The following is a 13,656-nucleotide window of genomic DNA, read 5'->3' on the forward strand; positions in this document are numbered from 1 at the left end:
CTTCCACAAATTGAAAGTTTATGGCAACTCCGGTAAGCAAGTCTACTGGTGTCATTTTTCTAACAGCATGTACTCTCTATCTCTGTCACATTTTGATAATTCTTGAAATATTTCCAGCTGTTTCATTACTATATCTGTTATGATGATCTTTGGCATTACTATTATAGTTTTGAGTCGCTAGGAACCACACCGATGTAAGGTGGTGAACTTAGTTGATAAACGCTGTGTGTGTTGTTACTGCTCCACCTACTGGCTGTTCCCCTAGACTCTCTCCCTCTTCTCTGGTGTCCCTATTTCCTGAGAAACAAATATATTGAAATTAGTCCAACTAATAACCCTGCAATGGCTTCTAAGTGTTCAAGTGAAATGACGAGTCAAGTGTCTCATTTTTTAAAATAAGCTAGAAATGATTAAGCTTGGGAGGAAGGCATGTCAAAAGCTGAGACAGGCCGAAAGCAGAGTCTCTTGCACTAAACGGTTAGTTGTGAATGCAAAGAAAACGTTCAGGAAGGAAATTAAAAGTGCTATTCCAGTGAACACAAATGATAAGAAAGCAAGACAGCTTTATTGCTAATATTTAAATGGTCTGGATAGATGACCAAACCAGCTATAACACATTCCCTTTTAAGCGAAAGCCTAATCCAAAGCAAGGTTCTAATCCTCTTTAGTTCTCTAAAGGCTGAAAGAAGTGAAGGAGCTTCAGAAGAAAAGTTTGGAACTAGCAGAGGTTCATTTATGAGGAGGGCAAGGAAAGAAGCCATCTCTATAACATAAAAATGCAAGGTGAAGCAGCAAGTTATCAGGAAGGTCTAGCTAAGGTAATTGATGAAGGTGGCTGGCTACACTACCCAACAGATTTTCAGTGTAGACAAACAGCTGCCTTTTTTTTTTTTTTTTTTTTGAGACAGTCTTGCTCTGTTGCCCAGGCTGGAGTGCAGTGATGGCACGATCTCAGCTCACTGCAACCTCCACCTCCTGGGTTCAAGTGATTGTTCTGCCTTAGCCTCCTGAGTGGCTGGGACTACAGGCATGTGCCACCATACCCGGCTAACTTTTTGTCTTTTTAGTAGAGACAGAGTTTCATCAGTTAGCCAGGATGGTCTCCATCTCCTGACTTCATGATCTGCTTGCATCGGCCTCTCAAAGTGCTGGGATTACAGACCAGCAAACAGCCTTCTAATGGAAGAAGATGCTGTCTTTCATAGCTAGACAGTGAAAGTCTACAACTGGCTTCAAGTCCTTGAAGGACAGGCCTACTCTCTTGGTAGGAACTAATGCAGCTGGTGACTTTAAGTCGAAGCCAATTATTTACCTCTTCAGAAATTACCTAGAATCCTAATGATGCTAAATGTACTCTACCTGTGTTGTATAAATGGAACAGCAAAATCTGGATGGCAGCATATCTGTTTACAGCATGGTTCACTGAATATTTTAAGCCCACTTGAGAGACCTCCTGACTAGAAAAAAGGATTCCTTTTAAAATATTGCTGCTCATTGAAAATGTTCCTGATCTCTCAAGAGCTCTGATGGAGATGTCCCAGGAGATAAATGTTTCATGCCTGGTAACATGACATTCATTCTGCAGCTTATGATCAAGAAGGACTTTGACTTTCAAGTCTTGTTATTTAAGAAATATATTTTGTGAGGCCAGAGCTGCCATAGACAGTGATTCTTCCAATAGATTTGGGCAAAGTAAATTGAACACCTTGTGGAAAGGATTCACCATCCAAGATTTTGGAAGAAGTTGATTCCAATCTTTGTGGATGACTTTGAGGGGGTTTAAGATTTCAGTGGAGGAAGTAATTGTGGTAGAAATAGCAAGAGAACGAGAATTAGAAGTGGAGCCTGGAGATGTGACTAAGTTATTGCAATCTTGTGATAAAACGTGAATGGATGAGGAGTTTCTTCTTAGATGAGCAAAGAAAGTGAATTCTTGAGGTGGAATCTACTGGTAAGGATGCTGTTCACATTAATGAAATGACAAAGGATTTAGATTACATCAACTTAGTAGATAAAGCAGAAGCAGAATTTAAGAGGATGACTCCAATTTTGAACGTTTTACTGTAGGTAAAATGCTGTCAGACACCATCAGATGCTACAGAAAGACCTTTTGTAAAAGAAGAGTCCACTGATAAAGCAAACCTTACTGTAGTCTTATTTTAAGAAATTGCCGCAACTACCCCAGCCTTCAGCAACTACCACCCTGATCAGTCAGCTCTCCTCTTTGGGGCAAGATCCTCCACCAGCAAAAATAACTACTACTCATTGAAGGCTCAGATGACTGATAGCATTTTTTAGCAATAGAGTATTTTGAAATTAAAGTATATACTTTTTCTTTTTTAGACATAAGGCTGTTACGTATTTAATAGACTACTCTATAGTGTAAGTAACTTTTGTATGCACTGGAAAAGCCAAAAAAAAATGTGACTCACTTTATTGGTGGTGGTCTGGAACCAAACCCACAATACCTCTGAAGTGTGCCTGTAATTCATATATCTCTGTTCTATGGGTGCCAGCTAAAAGGTAATTACATTTTATGAGAATGCAAGGTTTTTAGTTTTTACATGTCTGAAATAGAAATGCAGCTCTGTGTAGTGAGCAGAATGAATGGAGAATTAAATTGTTTATAAATGACTCTTTAAAACAAATGTTAGCATAATCATTCAGAATTATTTTTAAGTTCAGTCAACATTTCTGTATACGCCGTTTATTCTATCTGTTAAAGTTTACCATAGAGCCATTTAAATATTTTTAGGCCAAATTTACTAGAGTCCATTAAAGAACAAGAAACATTAATTGCAGTGTAAAAATCTTATAGGGGCAGCGTACTGTAATACAAATAAAACTATGTTAATAAAACAGTGAAGAGATTGGTGGCCAATAAAATGAACCACTATTAACCCATCATTCTTTTTCATTTGTTTAAAGTAAAGGGAAAATTATACTTATTTATTGGACAAAGCTCTTGTTCATTCCTTTGCTCAGGTGACTTTTAAATGGACTTGAGGAGGCCCATCAGACTTTCTGGATTTGTCTCAACACTCTGGAGTTACGTCTTCTCTTCTCACATGGAGTTCATTTACTGCTGATGATAGAATAAGCCTTGAACCTGATAAATGATAGATCATTTTGGCAGGGCTTCATCTCAAAATATTTTATCTACTTTAATTTTTTTGTACTGTATTTTCAATTAAATAAAAAATTACATATTTATGAGATGTAATTCATTGTGTTTTATTTACAGACAGGTGATACCAGCGAAGAGTAAGGTCTATGATAGCCAGGGGCTCCTCATTTTTAGTGGGATGGACCTCTGTGACTGCCTCGATGAAGATTGCTTAGGATGTTTCTATGCTTGTCCTGCCTGTGGTTCTACCAAATGTGGAGCTGAATGCCGCTGTGACCGCAAGTGGCTGTATGAGCAAATTGAAATTGAAGGAGGAGAAATAATTCATAATAAACATGCTGGATAACCTGCGATATCAAACTATGGGGCCTTTGAAGGTCTTTATTTCTAAAATTCTGTTACTCTAAGATACATGTTAACCTTGATTGTCAAACGACAGAGATTTTGAAACCACCTCAATGTGCAGTAATTTTTCATCTTGGGTGCTTTAAGATTCACTATTTGATATAAATTTAGATAGGCTATTTCTCAGTAGTCAGTGTTAAGCCTGTCTGGATCAGTATAAACAAGTAGGGTGTAGGCAGTTCTCACTTTGCATGGTTCCCATGGGCACAAATTTCAATGACCTAGATTTAAACAACACCAGTTTCCTTACCAGGAAGGAAAGGAAACTGGTGATGTTTAAATCTAAGTTAAAATTTTAGTTAGCACAGTATAACTATGAATAATTACATAAGGTACAAACTTTTCTGCTAGTTCTTCAGTCTACAAATCACTGTGTAAATAGCAGATATGCTTCATGATCAGTGACCAGTCATGTTACTTTGAAATTCTTCCAGTGGTTGGTCCCTGTGCATCTGTTACTCAGTTCACTCACAGCAGAGCACGTAGTTATGCTGTCTTTTTGTCATCCACTTGACATTTTATAGAAGGGAACAATCAGCCAACAAAGGTCAAAGTGCAGCAAAGCAATGAAAAATGGTAACACTGGAAGTGAAATTTGAATCAAACATAAATGGATTTGTAGAAGTCACTGATCATGGGAATGTTGTTCTTGCTGCTATGCATTCATAGGAGCTTAGTGAAGGCAAACTTATCAATACATGTAAGAAAAGTGGTTGCAATAAAGATAAATGTGTCCTGGCACAGTGGCTCACACCTATAATCCATGTGCCAAGCATTACAGATGGGCCATGTAATTGGGAGGCTGAGGTTGGCAAATCGCAAGGTCAGGAGTTGGAGACCAGCCTGGCCAACATGGTGAAACACCTTCTCTTCTAAAAATACAAAAAATTAGCTTGACATAGTGGCATATGCCTTTAATCCCAGCTACTCAGGAGGCTGAGGCAGGAGATTTGCTTGAACCTACGACGCAGAGATTGCAGTGAGCTGAGACCACGCCACTGCACTCCAGCCTGGGCAACAAGAAAAAAAAATGTCCCAGAGGAAGGGAAAATTGCATTAAAGAATATTTAATGTGAATACAGAAATATTTCAAAAGCACAAGCAATAAAAGGGGGGAAGACGACCCAAACTTTAAAAAGGTGGTATGACAGTTTGCCATGAATAGACAAGATGCTTACTCAGTACCATAAGTTACTTGGCAGAAGAAAAGACAAGCCCTATTCAAACTACTTAGTTTCTACAATGAAATAAAACAGTTTAATTCTATTTCTAATTTTTAAATTACAATGTACTACGTAAATAGTTTTAAACTTTTTTTGCATTTTTTTCCTACATTTACAAATGATCTTAAAAGTTAATATTTTAGCAGAATTTTAAAGGTCATGGAACATTTTCCCCATTGATTATTAAGATTGTTTTGCATGGCCATTTTTATGGTGCCATAATACCATGCACAATGAGGACTGTTTGCACCTGGGAACAATGCCTGCTTCAGGGAGAACTGATTCGACAGAACTGACTAGTTGCATGTCAAACTATTTTGGAAATAATCTACATATCTAAGTGCTGAAATATATTTCTCTTCTCCCCACTTATTCAAATAAAAACATGTTAATACTATAAACCTTTCATTGTTTGTACAACGTGCTCCTTGTCAAAATGGTTCTGGGGGACAAAAAAAATCTATAAAGCATGAATATACACACTGTACATAAACAGATAATATACCTGGTATCAAAATTGGGGAGGTGGTTGATTAGGATTATAAAAAGACTACTTAGGGAGTGATGATGAAAAAGAGAAACACTGGTTAATATAGAGTATAAATAAATGACTTGGAAATTGATTGTATCTTGATGGAATTTGCTCGGATGCTGTTTAGAAGATGGGGAAATGGTATCATCTCTGCACCTTTTTAAAGACAGCTGTCATTTTGTCTAAAAGCTTTTTGTCACATAGGACATTGCCACTGAACTACGTTTTGGGGTTTTTTTCCACCCTAAATACAGTCCTTCAGTTTAATCAGTTGTGCTCTTAGCAATTTGAAAGATTTTGTAGCCATTAAAACTCAATTTATATAGCCAGTTTGAATTGACCATTAGAGGGTTTTTGTTTGTTTGTTTTTATGTTTTTAAAATGACTGCTTTTAGTTTGAGGGAACAGCATGTTCAACTTTGGAATTATATATCATTTTTAAGTTTTGATTGTACATTCACCTGTTCACTCACCTGTTATCAGAAGTACAGTTAGCTTCCTTGTTCTGTGTGATTTACCTGAGCACTGGCAAAAATACTATTTCACCTTTATTCACTTAAGTCAGATGCTAGATTTCTTTTCTCTAAGGAAATTTTTTGTTATTGAGGATATAAACACTCCAGTTTTATCTGAACATCAGGGTCATTAGATCATTGTTTCTACCATCTTTTAGTTTTTCTAAGTATGACATCGCTTAGACTTTTCATAGGGACAAATTAAAATCTTAGGTTTTTTACTTAAAATAGGAATATTTGTTATGGAATAAGTGACTTTAAAATTGCCATATTGCAGCATTTCTTAGACCTGTTTTTTTCAAAGACGTAATAAGTTTTTGAAAGGAAAATATTCTTCAACAATTTTGCCAATATTTGTTCTTACTCATTTAGGGAACCAAACTTTTAATGAGCATACAAAATGTGTACAGAGAAAGATATATCCGATTTACAGTAAAGCTGTAATAAAGCTATGTTTTGGAAAAATTAATTAGCCTACTTACTATTTTGTAATATAAAATTACAGAAATAACCAATATAAATGAAATCATCTAGAGCCTCTTTATATTGTGCCTAAATATTCCAAGTGACTAAGTTACTTTAGAATTCTATTAATCTAAAAAACAAAGTTTTATAAACAGTTTCTCTTGTGTATAGATGCTAGTAGAGAAGTTAAATCACAAATGTTGGTCTCACAATTTTGATCACAAATATTAAGGTAGAAATGCATGCATATATTTGAATGTTATGATTTTTTTTCTTTTTTACAAATATGGAAATAGCTATTTACCTTGTAACATATACAGGATTCTTCTATTTTTAAAATATTATGTTTAGTTCTATATAACATGCTGTTCTACAACCTGACAGTCTATTCTAAAACTGCTTACCTGGCATGGTTTCAAGCAAGTAATTTTTAGCAAATGAATTTTGAAATACCCATAATGATTTATTAATAAGAAAATAATTGTGAGTTTTATTATGGTCTTAACTTTTTGGAAGTTAAAGACCCCTGTGAGAAGGTGATGAAGACTATGAACTAACTTCCTAGAAAAACACCTGCATTCATGTACTCACAAATATCCGTGTTCAGAATTCCTGAACATGTGTTAGAGTGCCTGGGTAGTATGAAATATTCTGTAAACCATTTTATTTTTTCAGTTGAGGTTGGCTAAAGTGTCGACTGATTTGTTAAATAGTCTTGTGGGTGGCTATTTTAAAGAAAAACAAAACTAGAACATTTCAGTCCTTGAGAAGAGCTATGACTGCCCTGAAACATCAGATCCCACTGGCCTCATATACCCCTTCCACCTCCAAAAGGTGATTACACGTTGAGTCACAGTATAGAAAACTGATGTCTTATCTGGACTGGATTTTGGTAGAGGTTTTCTACCTCCGCTATGGTTGCCCTGCTTATAGCTTACCATTCTTGTGCAAAATTCATGACACTGCCTAAGTTTTTGCTGACATCTGGTATCTTCATGAAAATAAACTGCCCTCAGCTATTACTAGTTTCCCTTAATCTCTTATAAATTTAACTGTGAACATGTAATTGCGTAATAGCCTGCTGAAGTGGATGTTTTTGAAAATCAAATGGTTTCTCTATCAATCATTCTTAGGTCTTGCCCAACAGCAGTCAACCATATTGGGTGTTAAGTTTCAAGAATATGAGTGAGAATACAGAAATATACACAGGCAATTCTGTGTCTCTTTTCACTTATAAAGTAGAGGTACTTGGGAAGTAATGTTTTTATCTACTTTTTTTAAAAATCATGAAACGCAACTGAACACTTAGTTTGAAAGGTAATAGCCTTCGGCAAAGTATATGTCTCAATGTGTGTGTTGTAATGGTATAGTTCTGAGGATTGACTAATCAAGATTATTTAACTTTTAGAAAAACAGGAAATTTACTAGATAAAGCAGATTATTAACTCATTTGGGATAGTAATAAAACACCTTCAAATACAAAAGGTGTTTAAATTTGGAAGTATTATAGTTCTAGCAAATGCCACAACTAAAACGTGTTTTTTCCCCCTTGAAACTATGAGGGAATGATTTCTTGTTAAACATACAGTGATAAGAAACTTGATTTCATGTCATTACAAGCAAACAAACATTTTATTTTTTAAACAGTTTCTGGCCAGGCGTAGTGGCTCACGCCTGTAATCCCAGAACTTTGGGAGGCAGAGGTGGGCAGATCACAAGGTCAGGAGCTCAAGACCAGCCTGGCCAACACAGTGAAAGCCTGTCTCTACTAAAAATTTAAAAATTAGCCAGGCATGGTGTTGCATGCCTGTAGTCCCAACTACTGGGGAGGCTGAGGCAGGAGAACACTTGAACCCGGGAGGTGGAGGCTGTGGTGACCTGAGATTGCGCCACTGCACTCCAGCCTGGGTGACAGAGTGAGACTGTCTCAAAAAAAAAAAAAAAAAAACTTGCCATAATCTATCTACCCTATGGTTTTGAAATAAATGGACTTATTAAAACTAATGTTTGCAAACATTGTTAAACTTAACAAATTTCCCTTTGTTATCAATAAGCAATCAGTTACATTGAAGAATTTGAAAAATATAATTTAAATCATTGGTTTTTGCTATATTCTCACCAAATTTATGATTTGGGCTTAAATTGAAAATTAAATTGGTTATTGGGTCACATAAGATGAAGTAAGCAATAGTGGTAGTACTGGTACCATATAAATGGAGACTACCAGATTCTGGATAAAATACAAATTGAATTTTGGCATTAAGAGAGGTATTTGGGATTGCTTAGTGAATTTTGGTATCATTGAGGTTTTTTAAAAATTGCCAGCAAGTATCTAGGTATTTGTGGCTTAGTGAATGAGTCTATGCAAAGAAAAATTCTCTGTAAAATTTAGGCCTTAGAGTTGGTGTATGAAAATAAACTTATTATTCCAAAATAGTTCATGACATCTCTAAATTGGACAATAGACTTTCCTATAGAAAATGTTGAAAAGGAAAGATTTTCTAACTTTTCTCAGTAAAAGTTTCCAACTCATCCCCAAAAGCTATAATTGAAAAAACATGCTTATTTTCTTCCTTGTATCTTTTTGTGTCAAAGAACTACACATAGATTTTAGGGTCAGTGCACAGCTACAAATCCTTGACAAACCAAGCTTTACACTGTGTGACATACCCACAACCCATGTTCAGAGGCTCCTTACACCTCTCGATTGATAGATGACAGATGGATGGATGGATGGATGAATAGATGGATGGATGGATGGATGGATGGATGGATGGATAGATCGATAGATTGACAGGCAGGCAGACACATGCAATTGATTGTTTTTCTCTGGAAAACCCCATATAATACAGTGACCTAATTAATTTCTATTTCAACTTCGTTCTCAGGTCTTGGATCTAAAAATCAAAGAAATTATAAACACTTTATTAGATTGTTTGCTATATCTAGCCTTAGTAGATGAGTCAATAAGATATATAGTCAGTTATTTTTTCTCCTTTCTCTTGTTCATATTATCAGATCCATTTGGTCACTGCTTGAAAAATTACTGAATCTGCTTTGGATTTTTGTTTTTATTTTTGTTTCCACCACATCAGTTAAAGTTTGGTAGTGTTTTGCATGCCCAGTATCATTTTCCCTTCTGGAATTAGCACTCTGCAGTTTCCCATTGAGAAACTACCCTTGTACTCAGCCCATGTGGTTCAGATGCAGTTGGCTTTACTTTGTGGTTGTAGGGCGGTTGTATCACCAAGTCCTAGCCTTTGAGAATGTAGCATCTCACTAGCCTTAGTGAAGGTTATAAGGGTGGGTGTATGACTAGCCAGGTCAATCAAAGCCAATCAACTTCAATCACTGAAACTAGGGAAAAAGTGATGCTTTTTTTCAGTGAGGGTTGCTAAGTTTATAGGTTTAAGACTGGGCCTACTGGTGGCTAATCTTGGCATTAAACGAGAATCTGCCTTAGAATGAAAACATAGATGAACGTGGAAGCCAGAGACCAAGATAGATAGAATTTGGGCATCTTGATCTAGTTATGCCTGAAGTCAAACCTGGACTTTTCAGTTATGTGAGTTATTTTCTCTTTTTGCACATGATTGACCAATTAGTGAATACCAGGTAGTGACTAGATGGAAAGTTAGCTCTACTCATCTGAGGATAAAAGGTCAAGGGTACAATGCCCTGTTTGAAACTCATGCCCTTGAGAACTTTCATATCTTTAAAGGAGAGCAAACAGCTGTGACTTACAGCCACATCTTCATTCCTTCCCTGGAGAATCTTCCATATCATTCTCATGGATGTCAGCCTCCTTTAGACAAACGTAGCATGGCCTGTGTGTGGTAATTTATCATGAGGGTCCAACATTCTGTAATAACAATAAGGCACTTGTAATTAAGTTACCAATTTATGTTACTTGCTTTTAAAGAGCTTAGCATGTTTGAAAATTGGACCTTGGAGTTTCATCCTCCAGAACTGTAAGAACTAAATTTCTGTTTTTTATAAGCTACACAGAGAATATTTGAATAATTTTCTCTGTCATCCTTTGTTTCATAGCTAGAACTCCATCGTAGGTCAAATGAATAGGAATTTTTAATAGCTGTAGCTGGATTAAATAACTTGTCAGGCAATTAAAGGCATATCATTAACTTTATAACACAGTGCTAGCAAAATGAAGTTTAAGCATCAGCAGCTCCTGTTCTTCCCTTTTACCCTCACAGGACTCTCAGTTCCGTGGTGTGAAAGAAGGGAATGTGAAACTGGCTTCTGCCAAACAAAAGGGAACCCAGCACACACCTCAACATTTTCTCTATGTCATTTCCAGGAATAATGATGCCCAAAATAAATGCATAATGACTTTCTGATACTTGATAGTATCTTTTATAAAGCTGGATATTCTTAATCATTTGTGATACAGGTATATTTAAGAGGCTTTCATCTTTTTGATATTTTAGTATATTGATGTATTTTCAAACTTTTTTCAGTTTTGAAATTACATAAAACAAAGGATAGATTATATTTGGTTTGAATTTCATAGGTTCACATATTTCTGAGGTTCCTGCTTCAATACATCTTTATGGTGATATCATTGACTTTCTTGAAAAAATATACAGCTCTAAAATTGGATAAATTTGGAGAACTAATATGGTTTGCTAAACCTTATCTATTAGCCAGAATTTGGGTGAAAATAGGACACTTTAGAAAATGAAACTGTTTTTATACTTTATAGCTTAGTCCTTTTAGGCTGCTATAATAAAATGTCATAGACTGGATAGCATACAATCCACAGAAATTTGTTCCCCACAGCTCTGGAGGCTGAGAAGTCCAATTTCAAGGTGCCTCCAGATTCAGGGTCTGGTGAGGGCACTTCCTGGCTTGTAAACAATGTCCCTTTGTTGTAAACCTCTCATGGTGGGAGGGGCAGGAGATCTTTCGGGAGCCTCTTTTATAAAGGCACTAATCTCATTTGTGAGGGTCTGTCATCATAACCTAACCATCTCCCAAGGCCCCACCTCCTAATACCATCGCTGTCGGGGTGAGGATTTCAATATGTGAATTTCGGGGGGACGAAAACCTTTGAATCCTAGCAGATATTACCACATTTCTTGATTCCACCTGTCCTAATAAATGGCTATTTTTATCATTTCACAGATGAGGAAACTGAGAGCTAGAGTTTCAATAACTTGCCTAAAGTTACACAGTTTATAAGTGGAAGAGAAGAAATCAAAATAGATTGTTTGACGCCAAAGTGTCAATGCTGGTGGATATTTTCTGTTCTTTCACCATTCATCTTATACATGTGAAATTTTTCCTATTCAGGATTCTCTGAAGCTATGTGATTCTGAGACTTAGGTATTATTGCAGTTTGGTTACTCAATGTGTGTCCTGGAGGTAAAGATTTTGCCCACTTCATCCCCACCACTCAGCCAACTCCATAAACATGGATGGAATCTGTTGCTCAGCCAATTCTAAAATGTCTTTCTGTTTTCATTCTGAGAAGTCACAGCAAAGAAGGTGTACACCTGATCAGTGTACTGATTTAAGGTACACTGATTATTGTGTGATTGGATACATAATCGAATTGTACTTTTGTTCTAACTCTTAAAAAGCCTTTGTATCATTGTTCTACCATAAAGACACAATGCATGCGTGTGTATGTTCATTGCATCACTATTCACATTAAGAAACACATGGACTAAATCTAGATGCCCATCAACAGCAGACTGGATAAAGATGTGGGACGTATATACCATGGAATACAATGTAGCCATAAAAACAAAAACATCATGTCTTTTGAAGCAACATGGATGCAGCTTGTGGCCGTTATCCTAAGTGAATTAACACAGGAACAGAAAACCAAATACCATATGTTTTCACTTATAAGTGGGAGCTAAACATTGTGTACACATGGGCACAAAAAAGGAACAACTGACACGAGAACCTGCTTGAGGGTGGAGGATGGGAGGAGGATGACGATACAAAAACTACCTGTTAGGTACTATTATAGGCTCACTACCTGGTTGATAAAAAATTTGTACACCAAGCCTCAGCAACACACAATTTACCCACATAACAAACTTGCACATGTACCCCATGCATCAAAAAGTTGGAAGAAAAAAATAAAAACTAAAAAAAGTCCTTTGTATCCATCTGCGTTGTATGATATCCATGTGTCCAGAAGAGGGCGATATTTTACTACAAACTTCCAATGAAATGCTCAACCACTTTGAAAACAATATAGATTTAGAAGAAGAGTATCTTAAGGTGGAGTTGGAGAAGTGTCATTTGTTCAAGTGCTTTGGGAGCAAAATGTTTCTTCTAAATAATATGGGAAGAAGAGCAAAATGTCCACCTTCTTGCCCACCTCATTCTTATATAGATTGTTCTTTCAACTGAAAATCAAATATTCTACTAAAATACAGTTAAAGTGGAATATTCCAGAACTAGTCCATACTTCAACTATAAGTACTTATAATCCAGAGGCAAGAACATGGGTCCAGGCGTCAGATGAACCTGAGTCTGAATGCCATCTCCACTACCTGCTTGTTTTGGGACTTCAGACAAGTTACTTGTTTTCTAGAGGCCTCCATTCCCTTGCATATAAAATGTGGATAGCAATACCTACATTATAGAGATGTATAAACATTAAATGTGTCAGGTTAAGAGCACAATGCAGGCCAGGCACGGTGGCTCACATCTATAATCCCAGCACTTTGGTAGGCAGAAGCAGGTAGATCACCTGAGGTTAGGTGTTTGAGACCAGCCTAGCCAACATGGCAAAACCCCATCTCTACTAAAAATGCAAAAATTAGGTGCGATGGTGGATACCTGTAATCCCAGTTATTCAGGAGGCTGGAATGAGAGTCGCTTAAACCGGGAGACAGAGAGGTTGCAGTGAGCAGAGATTGCGCCACTACACTCCAGCCTGGGCGACACAGCAAGACTCTGTCTCAAAAAANAAGTGCCCAATGCAGAGACTCAATAAACGACAATTTCTCATTCAATAGAAATACAGTTTACAGATAAAATATAAGACATCCAGTTAAATTTGAATTTTAGATAAGGAACAAATAATTTTTTAGTTTAAGTATGTCTCATGCAATACTTGGAACATATGTATGGATATTTAATGAAATATACTTAAAGGTATTTGTTCACCTGAAAGCCAGTATTAATTGCATGTCCTGTGTTTCTATTTGCTAAATTTAACAATGTTAAACAGAAAGCTCTTTGGCACAGAGGGGAAAACTAAAATAAAAATGGAGGAGACTTTAAGAAACTTAGAATATATTAATAAAGGGCTTGACATTTCTAGTAGATAGAAAAATTAATATAGACAATATTCTAAACTTCTGAATAAGGACCCAATCTAAGCAAAGTTATGTACAATTTTTC

General features: G+C 36.3%; 1 protein-coding gene across 1 annotated transcript in view; it reads left to right on the forward strand.

Annotated features, from left to right (window-relative positions):
- Positions 1-3,490, forward strand: part of LOC108316940 (ADP ribosylation factor like GTPase 14 effector protein) — a 14,351-nt gene extending 10,861 nt beyond the window's left edge. The window contains exon 3 of the mRNA XM_017547087.2: positions 3,198-3,490. Within this exon, the coding sequence (XP_017402576.1) occupies positions 3,198-3,473 (276 nt within the window). The 3' untranslated portion in view covers positions 3,474-3,490. The remainder of the gene's footprint in view (positions 1-3,197) is intronic.
- The last annotated feature ends 10,166 nt before the right edge of the window (positions 3,491-13,656 follow it).

Source organism: Cebus imitator, unplaced genomic scaffold, assembly GCF_001604975.1.
Source record: "Cebus imitator isolate Cc_AM_T3 unplaced genomic scaffold, Cebus_imitator-1.0 Scaffold195, whole genome shotgun sequence".
Taxonomy (NCBI): Eukaryota; Metazoa; Chordata; class Mammalia; order Primates; family Cebidae; genus Cebus; species Cebus imitator.